The sequence below is a fragment of the Ranitomeya variabilis genome, chromosome 7 (assembly GCF_051348905.1).
Source record: "Ranitomeya variabilis isolate aRanVar5 chromosome 7, aRanVar5.hap1, whole genome shotgun sequence".
NCBI classification, from domain to species: domain Eukaryota; kingdom Metazoa; phylum Chordata; class Amphibia; order Anura; family Dendrobatidae; genus Ranitomeya; species Ranitomeya variabilis.
Genome location: NC_135238.1, coordinates 22,516,641 through 22,542,759, shown reverse-complemented (window position 1 = coordinate 22,542,759; position 26,119 = coordinate 22,516,641). Strand labels below are relative to the sequence as shown.

Here is a 26,119-nt window from a genome sequence, read left to right as displayed (position 1 = left end):
TACACAGCCGATTCTTGTACCTATGATATAATCTATGGGGTTGTGCACGTCAGATTTTGATTCAAGGGTTGGATCAAAATCTGCAATACAAGTCTAAGTCCGTGAAAAAAAATCAGACCTAACTCTGATGACATCCAAGTGCAGTCGGCTTTTCCATGGACTGATGGGAGAAGGTGGAGAAACTATTTTTTTTCTTCTTTCCACGTACAAGAGAAAAAAAAAACTATGCCCCTCTGATCAGAATAATCTGTTCTTCACGTATGGACGTGGGGTCATAAGACTGATGGTAAAATGTGCCTGCTACTTACTTAGCAATTGCTGTAAACGCCAACTCCACATTCAGTCCGCTCTTGGCACTGGTCTCCATAAATGGCACCCCGTATTCCTGCAAGGAACCAAGCAAAAACATTCACAGGATATACTACAAATGGGGGTCAGGAGCCCATCGACCAGTCCATACCCGGACCGTGGAGCACAGACTGATAAATCGGCCCTAGAGAAGTACAATTATTGGCCGTTATAAATGCTGCCACTAGGGGACAGTGTTGATAGGAAAAATAAGGGCGCCCTTGTCAATCGCGTCACCTAAAATGAAATATTGCCTGCGAACGTACATCCGAAAGTCATCAGTATCAATTTCTTGCTTTAATCTGTCTCTGGGAAAGTTGGGTGACAACAATTAAGGCTGCTATGATTGTCTTGGGGTCACCCAGCTCCCCCTGAGCAGCAAGGTATTATGGACACAGCAGAAATAACATTGCTTGTCCATAGCTCACCTTTGCCAGCCGCTCGCCATCTTCGATCTTGACCACACGTTCATGAGTTGAGTCCACCTGTAAGAAGAGGATCAGAGGTCACTACAGGATGGGTGGTCTTATACTGGACCTGGCTGTCAGTGAGGCGTGTGAAAACATGATTTATGCATTGCCAGCCTTCAAGTAAATACCCTTTTTTTTGCGATGTTGATGTCAAAATATGTAAAGAATATCCCGTTTTGTGTCTACAGCTAGTATTCAGACCTATGTGTCTCCATGGTAACCGACAACAAATTGTGTAGTCTGATCCAGCAGTCATGTGTTACAGTTTACCTGCCCTGCACAAGGTCTTGTTCGTATTCTGTTTCCATGGAGCCACATAACTCTGCATTAGAGCTGCTCACAATTCTGTTTGCATTATTTTTTGGCCAGAGATAAAAAAAATCAATGTCAATGTATAATTCAGATTCATTTCTTGATCTATCTTTACAGAGCGATTGCAGCTCTGGTTTTCTTATACAGAGCAACAAATCCCCTGCAGAGATATAAACAGAAAATTCTTTGTACCTGAAGCTGCCACTAGAGGGAGCTCTCTGCATACTGATTATACACAGAGTTCCATGGTAAAACCAGCACAGAGCTCCCCCTAGTGGTGTCACTTTATCAGGCTACTACATCTTACATCAATTTGACCATTATAATCGTTAAGAAATTAGAAAGTTGGACCTGAAAAAAGTTAATTGAAAAATTCAAATATATATATATATATATATATATATATATATATATATATACACTCACCGGCCACTTTATTAGGTACACCATGCTAGTAACGGGTTGGACCCCCTTTTGCCTTCAGAACTGCCTCAATTCTTCGTGGCATAGATTCAACAAGGTGCTGGAAGCATTCCTCAGAGATTTTGGTCCATATTGACATGATGGCATCACACAGTTGCCGCAGATTTGTCGGCTGCACATCCCAAAGATGCTCCATACAAGGCAGGATGGATCCATGCTTTCATGTTGTTTACGCCAAATTCTGACCCTACCATCCGAATGTCGCAGCAGAAATCGAGACTCATCAGACCAAGCAACGTTTTTCCAATCTTCTACTGTCCAATTTCGATGAGCTTGTACAAATTGTAGCCTCAGTTTCCTGTTCTTAGCTGAAAGGAGTGGTACCCGGTGTGGTCTTCTGCTGCTGTAGCCCATCTGCCTCAAAGTTCGACGCACTGTGCGTTCAGAGATGCTCTTAGGCCTACCTTGGTTGTAACGGGTGGCGATTTGAGTCACTGTTGCCTTTCTATCAGCTCGAACCAGTCTGCCCATTCTCCTCTGACCTCTGGCATCAACAAGGCATTTCCGCCCACAGAACTGCCGCTCACTGGATTTTTTTTCTTTTTCGGACCATTCTCTGTAAACCCTAGAGATGGTTGTGCGTGAAAATCCCAGTAGATCAGCAGTTTCTGAAATAGTCAGACCAGCCCTTCTGGCACCAACAACCATGCCACGTTCAAAGGCACTCAAATCACCTTTCTTCCCCATACTGATGCTCGGTTTGAACTGCAGGAGATTGTCTTGACCATGTCTACATGCCTAAATGCACTGAGTTGCCGCCATGTGATTGGCTGATTAGAAATTAAGTGTTAACAAGAAGTTGGACAGGTGTACCTAATAAAGTGGCCAGTGAGTGTATATATATATATAGCCTCACCTTATTTCCAAGCAGCATTATGACCACGTCTTTTTGTGCATATTCATGAATCTCTGTCAGCCAGGCCTAGAAATAAAATAAATGAGTCATTAATAACTGCTTATCTTAGACCATTAACCTATAAAGGGGTCACCACCTTGCCCCTTAATTGCTGTCAGTTACTGACGACTTGAGTAATTTTTTGACAAGCTGGTTGCTAGGGATGGGCCGCCTGACAACCACATGGAAAAGCTTGTGGTTGTTAGGCAGTGTCTCCTTAGCAACCAGGCTAACTCAAATGACGATCTACTGGATCCATCACACGTGGTGAAGGGCACAATAGGGCTGTGGTGCCATCACTCCCGGCCCAAAGCCCGTGGAGGAGCCTCCGGCCTAATCATGGCGGCTGTAATGACTCGCCCAGCTTTCTCCCAAACAGATGAATAACACGGCAGAAGATGACTCGGGATCTGTAACACATTAAGTTAGCGGGTGACATTACTTCAAAGAGGCGTCCTCCTGCAGCGAGGATCACACATACGTTATCTGAGGCGCTGATATATTCCATCACACCCGAAAAGTGAAATGGTGGCCATGTATGAGAGGACAAGACGGCAGCAAACGATCGTCACTGGTTTTGTGATTATATTTTGGGGGCAGAAGTGTTAAATTCTGAGGTAAAGATGGAGAAAATTATCAGGACATACATTGTAATCACTGAATTACAGGCTATATCATCCGGCCCCTCGCCTCCTCAGGTGTATAACCTCCGGCCCCTCGCCTCCTCAGGTGTATAACCTCCGGCCCCTCGCCTCCTCAGGTGTATAACCTCCGGCCCCTCGCCTCCTCAGGTGTATAACCTCCGGCCCCTCGCCTCCTCAGGTGTATAACCTCCGGCCCCTCGCCTCCTCAGGTGTATAACCTCCGGCTCCTCTCAGGTGTATAACCTCCGGCCCCTCGCCCCCTCAGGTCTATAACCTCCGGCCCCTCGCCCCCTCAGGTGTATAACCTCCGACCCCTCAGGTGTATGTCCTCCGGCCCCTCGCTCCCTCAGGTGTATAACCTCCAGCCCCTCTCCTCAGGTGTATAACCTCCAGCCCCTCACCCCCTCAGGTGTATAACCTCCGGCCCCACGCTCCCTCAGGTGTATAACCTCCGGCCCCACGCTCCCTCAGGTGTATAACCTCCAGCCCCTCTCCCTCAGGTGTATAACCTCCGGCCCCACGCTCCCTCAGGTGTATAACCTCCGGCCCCTCTCCTCAGGTGTATAACCTCCAGCCCCTCGCCCCCTCAGGTGTATAACCTCCGGCCCCAAGTTCCCTCAGGTGTTTAACCTCCGGCCCCACGCTCCCTCAGGTGTATAACCTCCGTCCCCTCAGGTGTATAACCTCCGGCCCCTCACATCCTCAGGTGTATAACCTCCGGCTCCTTGCCTCCTCAGGTGCATAACCTCCAGCCCCTCTCAGGTGTATAACCTCCGGCCCCTCTCAGGTGTATAACCTCCGGCCCCTCTCAGGTGTATAACCTCCGGCCCCTCGCCCCCCTCAGGTCTATAACCTCCGGCCCCTCGCCCCCTCAGGTCTATAACCTCCGGCCCCTCGCCCCCTCAGGTGTATAACCTCCGACCCCTCAGGTGTATGTCCTCCGGCCCCTCGCTCCCTCAGGTGTATAACCTCCAGCCCCTCTCCTCAGGTGTATAACCTCCAGCCCCTCGCCCCCTCAGGTGTATAACCTCCAGCCCCTCTCCTCAGGTGTATAACCTCCGGCCCCTCGCCCCCTCAGGTGTTTAACCTCCGGCCCCACGCTCCCTCAGGTGTATAACCTCCAGCCCCTCGCCCCCTCAGGTGTATAACCTCCGGCCCCACGTTCCCTCAGGTGTATAACCTCCGGCCCCACGCTCCCTCAGGTGTATAACCTCCAGCCCCTCGCCCCCTCAGGTGTATAACCTCCGGCCCCACGCTCCCTCAGGTGTATAACCTCCAGCCCCTCACCTCCTCAGGTGTATAACCTCCGGCCCCTCGCCTCCTCAGGTATATAATCTCCAGCCCCTCAGGTGTATAACCTCCGGTCCCGAGCCTCCTCAGGTATATAATCTCCAGCCCCTCATCTCAGGTGTATGACCTCCGGTCCCTCGCTCCCTCAGGTGTATAACCTCCGGCCCCTTGCCCCTCAGGTGTATAACCTCCGGCCCCTCGCCCCCTCAGGTGTATAACCTCCGGCCCCACGTTCCCTCAGGTGTTTAACCTCCGGCCCCAAGCTCCCTCAGGTGTTTAACCTCCGGCCCCTCACCTCCTCAGGTGTATAACCTCCGGCCCCTCGCCTCCTCAGGTATATAATCTCCAGCCAATCAGGTGTATAACCTCCGGTCCCGAGCCTCCTCAGGTATATAATCTCCAGCCCCTCATCTCAGGTGTATGACCTCCGGTCCCTCGCTCCCTCCGGTGTATAACCTCCGGCCCCTTGCCCCTCAGGTGTATAACCTCCGGCCCCTCGCCCCCTCAGGTGTATAACCTCCGGCCCCTCGCCCCCTCAGGTGTATAACCTCCGACCTCTCACCACTTCAGGTGTATAACCTCCGACCTCTCGCCCCCTCAGGTGTATAACCTCTGACCCCTCAGGTGTATAACCTCCGACCCCGCACCCCCCCAGGTGTATAACCTTCGGTCTCTTGTCCCCTCGATGTATAACCTTTGGCCTTTTGCCCCCCTGGTGTATAACCTCTAGCCCTTCGCCCCCCCCAGTATACAACATCCGGCCCCCCACCATGATGCCTGCCTTTACCACCATGTGACAAAACGGCCAATGGTGCAGAGCTCACTGATACCAGCGCGGTCCTGTAATAGGAGCCACCGGGGTAACTAGTCCGATCATGACATTTCTTCCTCCTAAATCTTCCCCCATCACCTGTGAGTGATATTATTGAGAAGTGGAAGGAGCCGCAGCAACTCAGCCACTAAGTGGAGACCCCGTAATGTTACAGAGTGGGGGACCTAGTGCTGAGGAGCAAAGAGCAGAAAAGTCACCAACGATCTGCTAACCCCATAACTGCAGAGTCCAGACCTCCACAGCCGTACATCACCAAGCACAATGAGGAGCGTCGGATGGAGTGGTGTAAAGCCGCCACCACTGGACTCTGGAGGAGACGTGTTCTGTGCAGTGACGGATCACACTTCTCTATCTGCGTCTAATGGAGTCTGGGTTTGGTGATTCCAGGAGAACGTTTCCCCCTGACTGCATTGTGCCCGCTGTACAGATGGTGGAGGATAATGCTATGGGCTGTTATCAGGGGGCGGCCTCGGACCCTCAGTTCCAGTGATGGGAAATCTTAATTCTTCAGCACCAGACATTGTGGACAATTGTAGCTTCAGCTTTGTGGGAACAGTTTGGTGAAGACTCTTCTGTTCCCCATGACTGTGCCCAGTGCACCAGCTCCATACAGACATGGAGGGGAGATTAGTGACCGGACGCAGAGAGCCCAGATACCTACCCCACCCAAGGACTGAGATTATGGGCCCGGCCTCAGGGTCTATATCTACCCTTCCTATCTATAGGAAACAATGGATCCTAGGCTTTCCTGTCCGACGCGCACATTTCGATTTCTGCCATAGGGCCTCCTGTCTTCTGCAGGGAGGTTGCAGTCTAGTTTTTGGATGTTATGTGCAGGAGATTCCACTAGGTGGCAGTAACAGCTCAGTTAAGAACCTGCAGACTTTTGTTCTTGCAGGTTGTTGTGACAGGTTCTACTTCCAATTACTGCACTTTAGGATGATTGATTGTCGCTCGCCTCAGTTTAGTGCGCTGCGCTGTCACTGAATAATGCGCTTTTCAAGCAGCGAATACATCTCTACAGAAAAAATATTAATTCTAACAAACAATAACGAAGCAACTAAGAGCACAAGGCTCAGAATCTGCAAACGTGGCCATAGTAGCATGAGCGGGCAATGTGTACTGGTTGTCCTACTATGGCATACTGCATTGTATACCGGTCACCAGATGGGGGCGCTACACTGTAGTATTATATACCGGTCACCAGATGGGGGCGCTGCACTGTAGTATTATATACCGGTCACCAGATGGGGGCGCTGCACTGTAGTATTATATACCGGTCACCAGATGGGAGCTCTGCACTGTAGTATTATATACCGGTCACCAGATGGGGGCGCTGCACTGTAGTATTATATACCGGTCACCAGATGGGGGCGCTGCACTGTAGTATTATATACCGGTCACCAGATGGGGGCGCTGCACTGTAGTATTATATACCGGTCACCAGATGGGAGCTCTGCACTGTAGTATTATATACCGGTCACCAGATGGGGGCGCTGCACTGTAGTATTATATACCGGTCACCAGATGGGAGCTCTGCACTGTAGTATTATATACCGGTCACCAGATGGGAGCTCTGCACTGTATTATATACCGGTCACCAGATGGGAGCTCTGCACTGTAGTATTATATACCGGTCACCAGATGGGGGCGCTGCACTGTAGTATTATATACCGGTCACCAGATGGGGGCGCTGCACTGTAGTATTATATACCGGTCACCAGATGGGGGCGCTGCACTGTAGTATTATATACCGGTCACCAGATGGGAGCGCTGCACTGTAGTATTATATACCGGTCACCAGATGGGGGCGCTGCACTGTAGTATTATATACCGGTCACCAGATGGGGGCGCTACACTGTAGTATTATATACCGGTCACCAGATGGGAGCGCTGCACTGTAGTATTATATACCGGTCACCGGATGGGGGCGCTGCACTGTAGTATTATATACCGGTCACCAGATGGGAGCGCTGCACTGTAGTATTATATACCGGTCACCAGATGGGAGCGCTGCACTGTAGTATTATATACCGGTCACCAGATGGGGGCGCTGCACTGTAGTATTATATACCGGTCACCAGATGGGGGCGCTGCACTGTAGTATTATATACCGGTCACCAGATGGGAGCTCTGCACTGTAGTATTATATACCGGTCACCAGATGGGAGCTCTGCACTGTATTATATACCGGTCACCAGATGGGAGCTCTGCACTGTAGTATTATATACCGGTCACCAGATGGGGGCGCTGCACTGTAGTATTATATACCGGTCACCAGATGGGGGCGCTGCACTGTAGTATTATATACCGGTCACCAGATGGGGGCGCTGCACTGTAGTATTATATACCGGTCACCAGATGGGAGCGCTGCACTGTAGTATTATATACCGGTCACCAGATGGGGGCGCTGCACTGTAGTATTATATACCGGTCACCAGATGGGGGCGCTACACTGTAGTATTATATACCGGTCACCAGATGGGAGCGCTGCACTGTAGTATTATATACCGGTCACCAGATGGGAGCGCTGCACTGTAGTATTATATACCGGTCACCAGATGGGGGCGCTGCACTGTAGTATTATATACCGGTCACCAGATGGGAGCTCTGCACTGTAGTATTATATACCGGTCACCAGATGGGGGCGCTACACTGTAGTATTATATACCGGTCACCAGATGGGGGCGCTGCACTGTAGTATTATATACCGGTCACCAGATGGGGGCTCTGCACTGTAGTATTATATACCGGTCACCAGATGGGAGCTCTGTACTGTAGTATTATATACCGGTCACCAGATGGGAGCTCTGCACTGTAGTATTATATACCGGTCACCAGATGGGAGCGCTGCACTGTAGTATTATATACCGGTCACCAGATGGGGGCGCTGCACTGTAGTATTATATACCGGTCACCAGATGGGAGCTCTGCACTGTAGTATTATATACCGGTCACCAGATGGGAGCTCTGCACTGTAGTATTATATACCGGTCACCAGATGGGGGCGCTGCACTGTAGTATTATATACCGGTCACCAGATGGGGGCGCTGCACTGTAGTATTATATACCGGTCACCAGATGGGAGCGCTGCACTGTAGTATTATATACCGGTCACCAGATGGGAGCTCTGTACTGTAGTATTATATACCGGTCACCAGATGGGAGCGCTGCACTGTAGTATTATATACCGGTCACCAGATGGGAGCTCTGCACTGTAGTATTATATACCGGTCACCAGATGGGAGCGCTGCACTGTAGTATTATATACCGGTCACCAGATGGGAGCGCTGCACTGTAGTATTATATACCGGTCACCAGATGGGAGCGCTGCACTGTAGTATTATATACCGGTCACCAGATGGGGGCGCTGCACTGTAGTATTATATACCGGTCACCAGATGGGGGCGCTGCACTGTAGTATTATATACCGGTCACCAGATGGGAGCGCTGCACTGTAGTATTATATACCGGTCACCAGATGGGGGCGCTGCACTGTAGTATTATATACCGGTCACCAGATGGGGGCGCTGCACTGTAGTATTATATACCGGTCACCAGATGGGAGCGCTGCACTGTATTATATACCGGTCACCAGATGGGGGCGCTGCACTGTAGTATTATATACCGGTCACCAGATGGGGGCGCTGCACTGTAGTATTATATACCGGTCACCAGATGGGGGCTCTGCACTGTAGTAGTATATACCGGTCACCAGATGGGGGCGCTGCACTGTAGTATTATATACCGGTCACCAGATGGGAGCGCTGCACTGTAGTATTATACACCGGTCACCAGATGGGGGCGCTGCACTGTAGTATTATATACCGGTCACCAGATGGGAGCGCTGCACTGTAGTATTATATACCGGTCACCAGATGGGGGCGCTGCACTGTAGTATTATATACCGGTCACCAGATGGGGGCGCTGCACTGTAGTATTATATACCGGTCACCAGATGGGAGCGCTGCACTGTATTATATACCGGTCACCAGATGGGGGCGCTGCACTGTAGTATTATATACCGGTCACCAGATGGGGGCGCTGCACTGTAGTATTATATACCGGTCACCAGATGGGAGCGCTGCACTGTATTATATACCGGTCACCAGATGGGGGCGCTGCACTGTAGTATTATATACCGGTCACCAGATGGGGGCGCTGCACTGTAGTAGTATATACCGGTCACCAGATGGGGGCGCTCCACTGTAGTATTATATACCGGTCACCAGATGGGAGCGCTGCACTGTAGTATTATATACCGGTCACCAGATGGGGGCGCTGCACTGTAGTAGTATATACCGGTCACCAGATGGGGGCGCTGCACTGTAGTATTATATACCGGTCACCAGATGGGAGCTCTGCACTGTAGTATTATATACCGGTCACCAGATGGGAGGGCTGCACTGTAGTATTATATACCGGTCACCAGATGGGGGCGCTGCACTGTAGTAGTATATACCGTCACCAGATGGGAGCGCTGCACTGTAGTATTATATACCGGTCACCAGATGGGAGCGCTGCACTGTAGTATTATATACCGGTCACCAGATGGGGGCTCTGCACTGTAGTATTATATACCGGTCACCAGATGGGGGTGCTGCACTGTAGTATTATATACCGGTCACCAGATGGGGGCTCTGCACTGTAGTATTATATACCGGTCACCAGATGGGGGCGCTGCACTGTAGTATTATATACCGGTCACCAGATGGAGGCGCTGCACTGTAGTATTATATACCGGTCACCAGATGGGGGCGCTGCACTGTAGTATTATATACCGGTCACCAGATGGGGGCGCTGCACTGTAGTATTATATACCGGTCACCAGATGGGAGCGCTGCACTGTAGTATTATATACCGGTCACCAGATGGGGGCGCTGCACTGTAGTATTATATACCGGTCACCAGATGGGGGCGCTGCACTGTAGTATTATATACCGGTCACCAGATGGGGTCGCTGCACTGTAGTAGTATATACCGGTCACCAGATGGGGTCGCTGCACTGTAGTAGTATATACCGGTCACCAGATGGGGGCGCTGCACTGTAGTATTATATACCGGTCACCAGATGGGAGCGCTGCACTGTAGTATTATACACCGGTCACCAGATGGGAGCGCTGCACTGTAGTATTATATACCGGTCACCAGATGGGAGGGCTGCACTATAGTATTATATACCGGTCACCAGATGGGAGCTCTGCACTGTAGTATTATATACCGGACACCAGATGGGAGCTCTGCACTGTAGTATTATATACCGGTCACCAGATGGGAGCTCTGCACTGTAATATTATATACCGGTCAGCAGATGGGAGCTCTGCACTGTAGTATTATATACCGGTCACCAGATGGGGGCTCTGCACTGTAGTATTATATACCGGTCACCAGATGGGAGCTCTGCACTGTAGTAATAATAATAATAATAATAATCTTTATTTTTATATAGCGCTAACATATTCCGCAGCGCTTTACAATTTTGCACACATTATCATCGCTGTCCCTGATGGGGCTCACAATCTAAATTCCCTATCAGTATGTCTTTGGAATGTGGGAGGAAACCGGAGTGCCCGGAGGAAACCCACGCAAACACGGAGAGAACATACAAACTCTTTGCAGATGTTGTCCTGAGTGGGATTAGAACCCAGGACTCCAGCGCTGCAAGGCTGCTGTGCTAACCACTGCGCCACCATGCTGCCCACTGTAGTATTATATACCGGTCACCAGATGGGAGCTCTGCACTGTATTATATACCGGTCACCAGATGGGGGCTCTGCACTGTAGTATTATATACCGGTCACCAGATGGGGGCTCTGCACTGTAGTATTATATACCGGTCACCAGATGGGGGCTCTGCACTGTAGTATTATATACCGGTCACCAGATGGAAGCTCTGGGCTGTAGTATTATATACCGGTCACCAGATGGGGGCTCTGCACTGTAGTATTATATACCGGTCACCAGATGGGGGCTCTGCACTGTAGTATTATATACCGGTCACCAGATAGAAGCTCTGGGCTGTAGTATTATATACCGGTCACCAGATGGGAGCTCTGCACTGTATTATATACCGGTCACCAGATGGGGGCTCTGCACTGTAGTATTATATACCGGTCAGCAGATGGGGGCTCTGTACTGTAGTATTATATACCGGTCACCAGATGGGGGCCCTGTACTGTAGTATTATATACCGGTCACCATATGGGAGCTCTGCACTGTATTATATACCGGTCACCAGATGGAGGCTCTGCACTGTAGTATTATATACCGGTCACCAGATGGGGGCCCTGTACTGTAGTATTATATACCGGTCACCAGATGGGAGCTCTGCACTGTATTATATACCGGTCACCAGATAGGGGCTCTGCACTGTAGTATTATATACCGGTCACCAGATGGGGGCCCTGTACTGTAGTATTATATACCGATCACCAGATGGGGGCTCTGCACTGTAGTATTATATACCGGTCATCAGATGGGAGCTCTGCACTGTAGTATTATATACCGGTCACCAGATGGGGGCTGTGCACTGTAGAATTATATACCGGTCACCAGATGGGAGCTCTGGGCTGTAGTATTATATACCGGTCACCAGATGGGAGCTCTGCACTGTATTATATACCGGTCACCAGATGGGGGCTCTGCACTGTAGTATTATATACCGGTCACCAGATGGGGGCTCTGCACTGTAGTATTATATACCGGTCACCAGATGGGGGCTCTGCACTGTAGTATTATATACCGGTCACCAGATGGGGGCTCTGCACTGTAGTATTATATACCGGTCACCAGATGGGAGCTCTGCACTGTACTATTATATACCGGTCACCAGATGGGAGCTCTGCACTGTAGTATTATATACCGGTCACCAGATGGGAGCTCTGCACTGTAGTATTATATACCGGTCACCAGATGGGGGCTCTGCACTGTAGTATTATATACCGGTCACCAGCTGGGGGCTCTGCACTGTAGTATTATATACCGTCACCAGATGGGAGCGCTGCACTGTAGTATTATATACCGGTCACCAGATGGGGGCTCTGGGCTGTAGTATTATATACCGGTCACCAGATGGGGGCTCTGCACTGTAGTATTAGATATCGGTCACCAGATGGAAGCTCTGGGCTGTAGTATTATATACCGGTCACCAGATGGGGGCTCTGCACTGTAGTATTATATACCGGTCACCAGATGGGAGCTCTGCACTGTAGTATTATATACCGGTCACCAGATGGGAGCTCTGCACTGTATTATATACCGGTCACCAGATGGGAGCTCTGCACTGTAGTATTATATACCGGTCACTAGATGGGGGCGCTGCACTGTAGTATTATATACCGGTCACCAGATGGGGGCGCTGCACTGTAGTATTATATACCGGTCACCAGATGGGGGCGCTGCACTGTAGTATTATATACCGGTCACCAGATGGGGGCGCTGCACTGTAGTATTATATACCGGTCACCAGATGGGAGCGCTGCACTGTAGTATTATATACCGGTCACCAGATGGGGGCGCTGCACTGTAGTATTATATACCGGTCACCAGATGGGGGCGCTGCACTGTAGTATTATATACCGGTCACCAGATGGGAGCGCTGCACTGTAGTATTATATACCGGTCACCAGATGGGAGCGCTGCACTGTAGTATTATATACCGGTCACCAGATGGGGGCGCTGCACTGTAGTATTATATACCGGTCACCAGATGGGAGCTCTGCACTGTAGTATTATATACCGGTCACCAGATGGGGGCGCTACACTGTAGTATTATATACCGGTCACCAGATGGGGGCGCTGCACTGTAGTATTATATACCGGTCACCAGATGGGGGCTCTGCACTGTAGTATTATATACCGGTCACCAGATGGGAGCTCTGTACTGTAGTATTATATACCGGTCACCAGATGGGAGCTCTGCACTGTAGTATTATATACCGGTCACCAGATGGGAGCGCTGCACTGTAGTATTATATACCGGTCACCAGATGGGGGCGCTGCACTGTAGTATTATATACCGGTCACCAGATGGGAGCTCTGCACTGTAGTATTATATACCGGTCACCAGATGGGAGCTCTGCACTGTAGTATTATATACCGGTCACCAGATGGGGGCGCTGCACTGTAGTATTATATACCGGTCACCAGATGGGGGCGCTGCACTGTAGTATTATATACCGGTCACCAGATGGGAGCGCTGCACTGTAGTATTATATACCGGTCACCAGATGGGAGCTCTGTACTGTAGTATTATATACCGGTCACCAGATGGGAGCTCTGCACTGTAGTATTATATACCGGTCACCAGATGGGGGCTCTGGGCTGTAGTATTATATACCGGTCACCAGATGGAAGCTCTGGGCTGTAGTATTATATACCGGTCACCAGATGGGAGCTCTGTACTGTAGTATTATATACCGGTCACCAGATGGGAGCTCTGCACTGTAGTATTATATACCGGTCACCAGATGGGAGCGCTGCACTGTAGTATTATATACCGGTCACCAGATGGGGGCGCTGCACTGTAGTATTATATACCGGTCACCAGATGGGAGCTCTGCACTGTAGTATTATATACCGGTCACCAGATGGGGGCGCTACACTGTAGTATTATATACCGGTCACCAGATGGGGGCGCTGCACTGTAGTATTATATACCGGTCACCAGATGGGGGCTCTGCACTGTAGTATTATATACCGGTCACCAGATGGGAGCTCTGTACTGTAGTATTATATACCGGTCACCAGATGGGAGCTCTGCACTGTAGTATTATATACCGGTCACCAGATGGGAGCGCTGCACTGTAGTATTATATACCGGTCACCAGATGGGGGCGCTGCACTGTAGTATTATATACCGGTCACCAGATGGGAGCTCTGCACTGTAGTATTATATACCGGTCACCAGATGGGAGCTCTGCACTGTAGTATTATATACCGGTCACCAGATGGGGGCGCTGCACTGTAGTATTATATACCGGTCACCAGATGGGGGCGCTGCACTGTAGTATTATATACCGGTCACCAGATGGGAGCGCTGCACTGTAGTATTATATACCGGTCACCAGATGGAAGCTCTGGGCTGTAGTATTATATACCGGTCACCAGATGGGAGCTCTGCACTGTAGTATTATATACCGGTCACCAGATGGGGGCTCTGGGCTGTAGTATTATATACCGGTCACCAGATGGAAGCTCTGGGCTGTAGTATTATATACCGGTCACCAGATGGGGGCTCTGGGCTGTAGTATTATATACCGGTCACCAGATGGAAGCTCTGGGCTGTAGTATTATATACCGGTCACCAGATGGGAGCTCTGCACTGTAGTATTATATACCGGTCACCAGATGGGAGCTCTGCACTGTAGTATTATATACCGGTCACCAGATGGGAGCTCTGCACTGTAGTATTATATACCAGTCACCAGATGGGGGCTCTGCACTGTGGCAATTGAATCCTCGGCAGATGAGCTTGCACTCGTACTGGGGTACACTAAATATCTGTACTGACAGCAGAGCAGTGAATCAAAAAGCGTCAGACAAGGTAACATGAATAGAAAAGGATGGGAGCAGTAGTGAGGCATGATGACGAGCCGGGGGTACGCTGCCGGTTACAGCCGTGGCCGCAGATCACCATAATCCGGTAGTTACTTGTCACATTTATTTCCTTTGAGGAGAGACAGGGAGATTGTCACCTTTACCGCTAGTACCTTCTCTAGGGGGCAGGAGAGAGGGCGAGCTGCCATCACCAATTCCTAATATCTCCGTATGAGCTGTCAGAGAGAACCGGGATCACATACAGCTATATATAGAAATGCAGGAAAATACGGTATTATTTTAGGGCGCTGACCCTGGGACAGACGCAGGCATTTAGGATTATGCATTTTCCATATAAATAGCGCTATTCATTTCTTAATATATCTCTACGGTGACAGAAGCAGCACTATAGCGTTCTGGTTGTGAGCAGCCACCAGGAGATGACAGTTGGTGCTCATAAGATTCTATGGAGGTGGGAGGAGCAGAACGTCTGTGTTCCGCTGGCTCCTCCCCTCACCATAGAATTTTAAGGGCAGCATCTGTCATCTTAATTCTCTGTAATGGGGAAATGTGTCTTCACTGAATACAGATCTTACTCATAAACTGAGAAGGAAAGATCAGTCCAGGAGGAGAAAAAAGTGGATTTCTGAGATAATATCTGTTGAAGAGTTGCTTATTTTTATTGATTTATTAAATAATTACTCTTTAAGGCCGCCATACACATTAGATAAAAGTCAGCTGAGCCCGTAGATTTTTTTTTTCATTGCGGACCACCTAATGTGTATGGGGACCTCCCGACTCTCCCCCCAGCGGATGATGCCCGTACAGTCAGATTGGACCTTTCACATTATTGCGGTGCAGTATTGTGCACTACCTCTTCTGTGCGGGTTTACAGTACTATTACCAGGAGACCTCCTGTCAGGATAGCGCACACTTTTGAAGCTGTCGGGAGGAATAGATCAGCACTATGGCGGCTTTTCATATCCCTGATTTACCGAAACATAAGTGTTTGTATATTGGAGCCGTAACATGCCATATAACGCCGATATATCATGATGTGGAGCCGAGCAGCCATAACCGTAATCACTCCATAAAATAGATGGGAGCGCTTAGTGCATCAAACATTAATCCTTCAATGGGAGGCAGTAAAGGAGACGAGACGCAGGATCCCGCAGCCCCTCACAAGTATATAGATGTATACTGCCCCCCGAAGCTGCCATATTCCAAGAAGAACAGAATACGTGTCTGCGTTCCTCCACAAATGGCGCCACCCCTGACTTCAGGTTGTGCGCAGTATTACAGCACAGCCCTATTCACGTCATTAGAGCTCAGCCGCAATACCAGACACAACCTGAGGGTGGGGGTTTCTAGAAGGAAACTCATGTTTTTCTAAAATGGGAAAATCCCTTTAAATTAAAGGCATAGCCCTGTGATGATTTGGTCGTGCAGCGAGAAACACAACAGCAAAAGGAGATCATAGCTGAAAACACCTCGAAAACCGCAAATCCACAGTGAATCATAAATTAAATGATGTGTTAATAACAATGCGAGATGCGACCATGAAATCCTGCACCAAGTGCGGAGACGTAAGGAGGAGGAGAGGCAAGAGTCACGTGCTCCCCCCGGTATCAGTACAGGATTTACACACGAGCAGGTGTAAATGAAGCACGTCCCGAGCACTCGCCAGACTGCGAAAATCACAGAAAATCAACACTTCCCATTATTAAATAGCAGCAGTAATGAGAAGAAGGACAATTAGTGAGTGCAGCTCTGGGGTATAATACAGGATGTAACTCAGGATCAGTAATGTACTGTATGTACACAGTGACTGCACCAGCAGAATAGTGAGTGCAGCTCTGGGGTATAATACAGGATGTAACTCAGGATCAGTAATGTATGTACACAGTGACTGCACCAGCAGAATAGTGCGTGCAGCTCTGGGGTATAATACAGGATGTAACTCAGGATCAGTAATGTACTGTATGTACACAGTGACTGCACCAGCAGAATAGTGAGTGCAGCTCTGGGGTATAATACAGGATGTAACTCAGGATCAGTAATGTAATGTATATACACAGTGACTGCACCAGCAGAATAGTGAGTGCAGCTCTGGGGTATAATACAGGATGTAACTCAGGATCAGTAATGTAATGTATGTACACAGTGACTGCACCAGCAGAATAGTGATTGCAGCTCTGGGGTATAATACAGGATGTAACTCAGGATCAGTAATGTAATGTATGTACACAGTGACTGCACCAGCAGAATAGTGAGTGCAGCTCTGGGGTATAATACAGGATGTAACTCAGGATCAGTAATGTAATGTATATACACAGTGACTGCACCAGCAGAATAGTGAGTGCAGCTCTGGAGTATAATACAGGAGGTAACTCAGGATCAGTAATGTAATGTATGTACACAGTGACTGCACCAGCAGAATAGTGAGTGCAGCTCTGGGGTATAATACAGGATGTAACTCAGGATCAGTAATGTAATGTATGTACACAGTGACTGCACCAGCAGAATAGTGATTGCAGCTCTGGGGTATAATACAGGATGTAACTCAGGATCAGTAATATAATGTATGTACACAGTGACTGCAGCAGCAGAATAGTGAGTGCAGCTCTGGAGTATAATACAGGATGTAACTCAGGAAATGTAATGTAATGTGTGTACACAGTGACTGCACCAGCAGAATAGTGAGCGCAGCTCTGGGGTATAATGCAGAAGAAAGATCAGGATTAATACAAGACATATGATTTGATGATGTAGATATTATTCCCCCAGAAGATTGCAGTAGGTAATTTACTCTTGTATGTTTGTTTCCATTGGTGTCTGACAATCACTCCCGGATGAACATGTATGACTATTGTGGGGGGTTGGGGAGACACTGGATGGATGTGTGTGCGCCTCACGCTGCTGTGTCATTTCTCTATCCATAATTCTTCCACCTTCATACAGGATCCTTCATCACTGACACTAGGAGCAGATCGCGGCGTCTATGAATGATTAATTACACCCCGCCGCCACGCTCTATTGATCTTTACCAAATGTAAATGTCACTTTTTCTGCACGGATCATGGTGCAAAAAGTGGATTAACCCCTAACTGCCTGCAATACCCAGTCGGTGGCCCATCACCTGTGCTGAGATATCCTGCACACAGGGAGTGTTACCCAATATCATACAATATACTCCTTATCATCAATAATTCCACATTAAAACTAAATCAGTCCCCTGTTGCGGGGCCCACACTCCGGCCAAGGCCCTTTAAATGCAAACCGTCCTTGGTAATTAAGGGAAATTGCCGGTAATCATTAGAAATCCCACGGAAACTAAAAACCCATGTAACAAGGCAAACAATGGAGTGTTCCTGAATTCTAAGTTTCCTCCCAGGGGTTGAAGGAAACACGCGGCAGCAATAGATAAGATGGATCTTTGTGTGCCCGGCCTTGCCCTTGCATTGTTATTTTCTCTGTATACATTCATGCTCGGCTCACCAACTCACTCAATGTTCACCCCATCACCGAATACAATGGCTGCAATGAGATTTCTATCCCCAGGGTGACTCTAACCTGTAATCAGAAGAACTTGCCCGCATCCTCCACCAAATGTTGCCTCCAAGGATCAGTTATAATGTGGCACATTCATATGCAGGGACACACACAGCCTCACGCTGCCAGAGATGGGCGGGTATATAAACTACCGGCATGGACAGGCATACATATAGATGCAGCTGGTGTATCTGAGCTTTTCTGCTGAGCCGGTGTATCTAAGACCACACTGTATGCTTAGTTGGTGTATCTAAAGCCACCATGATATGATACTGTCTGCGGGGTTGGGGTATCTAAGGCATTTGTGTGCTTCTGTCCCATTAGTTGATGTACCTAAAACCAATGGTTTTTTATACTGTTTGCTGGGTTGGTGCACCTACGTTCATCATGGGTGATACTAATTGCTGAGGATTCTAGGGATTCATATGTGATACTTTCTGCAGAGTTGGGATATCTTAGGATTCCTTTTTCTTGATACAGAGCTACAAATTTACTGCATAGAAAGAAAACCAAAAGTTCTGCCAGTACACACCACTAGAGGGCGCTTGCTGCACCTGTATTATCCCTGCCAGTCTACGGGAAGCTCCTCGGCTCCCTCTAGTGGTGACTGCAGGAAATCATATCTTATGTCTTTACCCAATGTCAGTGCAGGGGATTTGGAGCTCAGTATCACAAATATCTAAGCTCAGAGTGGTATCAAGATATATTATAAAATTAGCTTTTTACTACGGAATATGATGTCAGTGATGTATTTATACAGCGGCGCAGCGTCAGGACAAGATGCTTTATAAAAAAAAACTATAAGGAAATGTGAGAATGAGTGGTGGGACGACACCTGTCTCATTATCGGAGGCTGGAGACCCTGCGCCGTGCCACGTGGAGGCCGCTGCGGAGGACGGGCTCAGCAGCAGGTGAATCAAGCTTATATTTAGATCAGCGCCTTAAGGGGGAGATGTTATCAAGGCAGAAGAGGAAGCAGCAGCCGGCTCTGCCTGAGGGGCATCTCGGGAGGAATCAGCATCATCAGCAAGGTGCGCCGCCCGTCACCAATTATGAAGGTAATATAATAACTGCACTCTATAATACAAGCCGAAAGAGCCGGCAGGTGATCTTAAAGAGACATACACCCTCGGCTGAAAAACATGATTGCTCTCTTTAAAAAAAAACAGCGCCACGCCCGTCCACAGGTTGTGTGAGGTATTGCAACACAATCCTATTCGCTGCAATTTAGCTGAGCTGCAATACTAGACACAACCATGGATAGGTCTGGCACTGTCATGGGAAGGAAGTAGTTGTATTGGTAACACAACACCCTCAGGACCCCACTCTCCACCCTTTTATGAGCCTCAGGACTCCCCTTTATGAGTCTGAATGGAGATTCACTCCGAAGAGCCTCTTTTGCCCTGTGGAAACACTACTGTCGGCAGCGGGACCCGTAGCCATCTATGTAACAAGGAAGAGTATCTCCAGATCCAGATGGATTTATACCTTTTCATAACTATCTGATAATTCAGAATATTTAATAATCCAGAATCTATTTCGTGAGTGCGTTTCATTTTACGCTGATTAATTATGGGGGGTAGTTCTTCAATAATTAGGATAGGTCATCAAAATAAGATAGGTTGGGGGTCCGACACACGGTACCTGCACCAATCAGATGTTTGCAGCAGCTCCCTACACTGTGTAGTGGCCGTTTTTGGTACTGCGCATTCACTTGAATAGGATCTGAGCTGCAGTACCAGAGAGCGGCCACTGCACAGTGTGGGGCGCTGTGCTGATCTGGCTCCATACACTTTCTGCCACGGTGGCTCCTGCTCACGGCTGATCAGTCGGGGTCCCAGGTGACGGACGTCCATGGATCTGATATTATGGCCATGTTTAAAATGTTTTTTGATACGTTCCCGACGTATAAGTGAATAGGGACACTAACACATACCCTTAGGCTTGGAAAACCAAAAGTAGGTACAATTGCACCCCTTTCATAAGCCACTTATGAGTCAGAAGACCACCGGTGAGCCCCATCAAGATACGTGCCAACCTCAGAACATGAAACTGACCGATGCCCTCAGTGCCACACAGAATTTGAAACCCCGAAGAAGAAATAATAAAAATAAGATAAATCATTTTATTCCAGTTCTGTGCAAGCAAAACCAAGGTGGTCTTTACAGCAGCCCTCGTCCTTACAGCAGCCCTCGTCCTTACAGCAGCCCTCGTCCTTACAGCAGCCCTCGTCTTTACAGCAGCCCTCGTCTTTACAGCAGCCCTCGTGGACCCCGCAGACCTGGAGGTGACATCATTTCTGCTGCCTGCTTCCCACTGTTTGCAGAAGAACAATACAGACAATAATGGAATAAAGTGACGTTTTCTCCCTATCGGAGCCGACGCTGGCAGGTTTTCTCTACCTGGTCGGGTGCCGGTGTTATTATCGCCCAGTATGGGACCTGACAGCCACTTTCCCGGCCGTTCTGCACAGCTGGATAAGCACATTATCAATCACGGACAATGGCCTTCTCCTAGATCAGTATCGATCCTCCCGGGATGCGAGGATGTCCTCCCCTTCTTCGGCATTGTCACAATCCATAGAACTTGTGATTACACAGTGTAATTAATCCTTCTTGCGCAGAAGAGCCAGGCAGAGGTTTTATATTTAAGGTACCTTCACACGAAACGACATTATAACGATATCGCTAGCAATCCGTGACGTTGCAGCGTCCTCGCTAGCGATATCGTTTCGTTTGACACGCAGCAGCGATCAGGATCCTGCTGTGATGTCGCTGGTCGCTGAATAAAGTCCAGAACTTTATTTGGTCGTCCGATCGCTGTGTATCGTTGTGTTTGAAAGCAAAAGCAACGATACCAGCGATATTTTACACTGGTAACCAGGGTAAACATCGGGTTACTAAGCGCAGGGCCGCGCTTAGTTACCCGATGTTTACCCTGGTTACTAGCGTAAAATGTAAAAAAAACAAACAGCACATACTCACATTGCGTCCCCTGCAGTCTGCTTCCTCCTCTGACTCAGCGCCGCAAAGTGAAAGTGAAAGCAGCACAGCGGTGACGTCACCGCTCTGCTCTCACTGTACGGCGCTCAGTCAGTCAGGAAGTGGACGCAGGGGGACGTGAATGTAAGTATGTGCTGTTTGTTTTTTTTAGATTTTACGCTGGTAACCAGGGTAAACATCGGGTTACTAAGCGCGGCCCTGCGCTTAGTTACCCGATGTTTACCCTGGTTACCAGGGGACCTCGGCATAGTTGATCGCTGGAGAGCGGTCTGTGTGACAGCTCTCCAGCGACCAAACAGCGACGCTGCAGCGATCGACATCGTTGTCGCTATCGCTGCAGCGTCGCTTCGTGTGAAGGTACCTTTAGTTCCACCATGGAACATGTGAAAATATAATTTATTGTTACATACAGAAAAAAAAATCATTAATAATACCTGCAGTACAACAGGTATATAAAATGTTCCTTTAAATGCTCGGTAAACACCCCCTAAAGTGCAGCCTTCATTTCACGTAAAACCTCTCTAATATGTCCTGGAACTCTTTTTCAGTGGACAGTTTCCCTTCATCAGTATTCTAGCAGCACCATAGGTGTTGGAACTTTCTTTCCCCTCACTTCCCAGTATGCATTGCTCCCGCTATTATCCAATACATTGCAAAGAAGATGGCAAAGCGTTTTCAAGTTGTCCTTTCTTAGAATTGTAATTAAGAAATGGCAGTTAACAGGAACAGTGGAGGTCAAAATAAGGAAGACCAAGCAAAATTTCAGTGAGCGCTGCTCGTAGGATTGTTAGAAAGTCAAATCAGAACTCCTGCTTGACTGAAAAGGACCTTCAGAAAGATTTAGCAGACTCTGGAGTTGTGGTACATTGTTCCACTGTTCAGAGACCCTTGCACAAATATGGCCTTCATGGAAGAGTCATCAGAAGAAAACCTCTCTTGCGTTCTCACCATAAAATTTAGCGTCAAAAGCGTGCAAAAGAAAATCTAAACAAGCCTGATGCAAACAAGTCCTATGGACCGATGAGGTTAGAACAGAACTCTTTGGCCACAATGATCAAAGGTATGTGTGGAGAAAAAAGGGCACAGTTTTTCAGAAAAAGAACATCTCGCCCACCATTAAGCATGGTGGAGGATCAATCATGCTTTGGCGTTGTGTTGCAGCCAATGGCATGGGGAACATTTCACAGGAAAGGAAAAAACGGATTCAATTAAATTTCAACAAATTCTTGGTGAAAAAACATAACATCATCTGTAAGAAAGCTGAAGTTGAAAACAGGATGGCTTCTAGAAATGGATAATGACCCTAAACACACGTCAAGATCCACAATAGACGACCTCAAAACACGCAAACTGAAGGTTTTACAATGGCCCTCACAGTCCCCTAATCTGAACATCATTGAAAATCTGTTGCTAAACATTAAAATAGCAGAGGAAGCAAGACGACTCAGGAATCTCACAGAACGGGAAGAATTCTCCAAGGAAGAATGGATGAAAATCCCTCAAACAATAATTGAAAGACTCTTATCTGGCTACAAAAAGTGTTTACAAGCTGTGATACTTGCAAAATGAGGTGCTACTAGGTTTTTACCGTGCAGGGTGCCGAATCTTTCGCATCGGCTCATTTTCCTTTTTGTAATTTTTAAAATGTAAAAGATGAAAAAATATTTATCTGGCCTAAAATACAATGGAAATGTGTCATCTGTAACTTAACCCTCTAAGAGATCATTTCATCTTCAACTTGCTTAACTGTTCATAATAGCAGTAACTTTGACCAGAAGTGCCCTGGCTCCCTGACTTTTACATGCTACTGTGTGTGTGTGTATATATATATATATATATATATATATATATATATATATATATATATATATATATATATATATATATATATATATATATACACATACACACAGTACAGACCAAAAGTTTGGACACACCTTCATTTAAAGATTTTTCTGTATTTTCATGACTATGAAAATTGTACATTCACACTGAAGGCATCAAAACTATGAATTAACACATGTGGAATTATATACTTAACAAAAAAGTGTAAAACAACTGAAATTATGTCTTATATTCTAGGTTCTTCAAAGTAGCCACCTTTTGCTTTGATGACTGCTTTGCACACTCTTGGCATTCTCTTGATGAGCTTCAAGAGGTAGTCACCAGGAATGGTTTTCACTTCACAGGTGTGCCCTGTCAGGTTTAATAAGTGGGATTTCTTGCCTTATAAATGGGGTTGGGACCATTAGTTGTATTGTGCAGAAGTCTGGTGGATACACAGCTGATAGTCCTACTGAATAGACTGTTAGAATTTGTATCAGGGCAAGAAAAAAGCAGCTAAGTAAAGAAAAACGAGTGGCCATCATTACTTTAAGAAATGAAGGTCAGTCAGTCCGAAAAATTGGGAAAACTTTGAAAGTGTCCCCAAGTGCAGTGGCAAAAACCATCAAGCGCTACAAAGAAACTGGCTCACATGAGGACCGCCCCAGGAAAGGAAGACCAAGAGTCACCTCTGCTTCTGAGGATAAATGTATCCGAGTCACCAGCCTCAGAAATCGCAGGTTAACAGCAGTTCAGATTAGAGACCAGGTCAATGCCACACAGAGTTCTAGCAGCAGACACATCTCTACAACAACTGTTAAGAGGAGACTTTGTGCAGCAGGCCTTCATGGTATAAAATAGCTGCTAGGAAACCACTGCTAAGGACAGGCAACAAGCAGAAGAGACTTGTTTGGGCTAAAGAACACAAGGAATGGACATCAGACCAGTGGAAATCTGTGCTTTGGTCTGATGAGTCCAAATTTGAGATCTTTGGTTCCAACCACCGTGTCTTTGTCCGACGCAGAAAAGGTGAACGGATGGACTCTACATGCCTGGTTCCCACCGTGAAGCATGGAGGAGGAGGTGTGATGGTGTGGGGGTGCTTTACTGGTGACACTGTTGGGGATTTATTCAAAACTGAAGGCATACTGAACCAGCATGGCTACCACAGCATCTTGCAGCGGCATGCTATTCCATCCGGTTTGCGTTTAGTTGGACCATCATTTATTTTTCAACAGGACAATGACCCCAAACACACCTCCAGGCTGTGTAAGGGATATCTGACCAAGAAGGAGAGTGATGGGGTGCTACGCCAGATGACCTGGCCTCCACAGTCACCAGACCTGAACCCAATCGAGATGGTTTGAGGTGAGCTGGACCGCAGAGTGAAGGCAAAAGGGCCAACAAGTGCTAAGCATCTCTGGGAACTCCTTCAAGATTGTTGGAAGACCATTCCCGGTGACTACCTCTTGAAGCAGCAGTTTATTGCTTAAATACTCACATATTCTTCATAGTCGTCATATCGCCGCCCGCTAAAAACAAAAATATTGCAAAAAGTTCCATTCGAAACATATCAGCAAATTATAAAAGTCCTGGCCTTATGTAGGTCACGGTGAATGCTCCAGACAAAACAATTGGCTTTCCCATCAGAAAAAAAGCTGATTACGGTGCGTCCTGCATCTCATTATGTCGACGTCTATAGCGCCCGTACTGACACTTTATTCATTATAATCAGCATTTTTCTCTCTGTTCAGATTCGGCATTTAACACAAAATCCTACACGTCCTGCTCTTAAAAAGATGTGATATTGATGGAAAAGTGGATTGATCATATGTAAAGGAGACTGTCAGCATGTGGGTTATGGGTCATTAAAGAGAACTTACAAATTGCCATAAAGTAATATAAATGCCGCTGTTCTTCTGAATCAAACAATGTTTTTCTTTTTTTCCTGTGACTCTCCGTTCCTGAGTTACGGCCTCCTATTCCATGTATATAGTCTTTTTAGCCACGTGAGCGTGGTCCTCAACTCTTCCTTGTGGGCGTGTTCTTGTGTACCACACCCACTTGGCTAAAAATACTAGATTTATATTTAGAAAAGAAGGGGCCATATCTCCGGAACAGAGAGGCACAGAAAAAAAAAGAAAAACCAAGTCGGATTCAGAACAGCGGAATTTACATCAGGTTAAAAATAAAATATATATATATATATATATATATATATATATATATATATATATATATATATATATATATATATATATATAATTTATGGAAAGTGACATGTAGGAGTTTATGTAGCTTCTAAAGGCTTCTGGTCCGCAACACTAAACAGCAGCAAGAAATAAAGTGTCTTTAGCTCTGGAGGACTCAACATCTAAACAGCTCATTGGTTTCAATGTAACAGTGTAATTCCCCATTCCCCCTGCGGAGGCACTGCTGGAGAATTAAACACTTGCCACTGGATTCCTCAGCAAATTACAGCCAATCACTGGGAGTCTCAGCCAAGAAAAAGAGCAAAAAAAAAATAAAAATCACAAAGTGGAGGACCCTTTTAAGATTTAAGTGCTCATTAGCTTTGCTAGAGAGGGGAACAAAAATCACAACATAAAGGGTTAATATAACCCACCCCATTAGATCCTGCAGTTGCACCAGGCGAGTGGCACTGTCACGCTTACCATTCCTGGTGAGCATTAATAGGCGCCCGCCCTGGACGCGATGCGCACACTGTCTGCACAGCGGCCGCATGAACTGGATGCAATTAGGATATTAATATTTGAAAGCCTCCCAGATGTAGAGAGATGAATTATGGAAGGATGGAGAATAGAGTCTACTCTTGCTTACAGCGCCCCCTATGACCTAAATGATAAAAAGCCAGAAGTGTCTGCTGCAATTATCAACCTGCTCCTGCTCTGAGTAGATCCCTCAGTCCG

General features: G+C 47.5%; 1 protein-coding gene across 2 annotated transcripts in view; it reads right to left on the bottom strand.

Moving 5' to 3' along the window:
* The window catches only part of RAB26 (RAB26, member RAS oncogene family), a 184,899-nt gene that overhangs the window by 1,804 nt on the left and 156,976 nt on the right, over positions 1–26,119 (bottom strand). For both annotated transcript variants that reach the window (XM_077274469.1, XM_077274471.1), the window contains 3 exons: positions 2,470–2,535; positions 777–833; positions 309–385 (listed from right to left, as the gene is read on the bottom strand). In XM_077274469.1, coding sequence (XP_077130584.1) covers positions 309–385; positions 777–833; positions 2,470–2,535 — 200 coding nt within the window. The remainder of the gene's footprint in view (positions 1–308; positions 386–776; positions 834–2,469; positions 2,536–26,119) is intronic.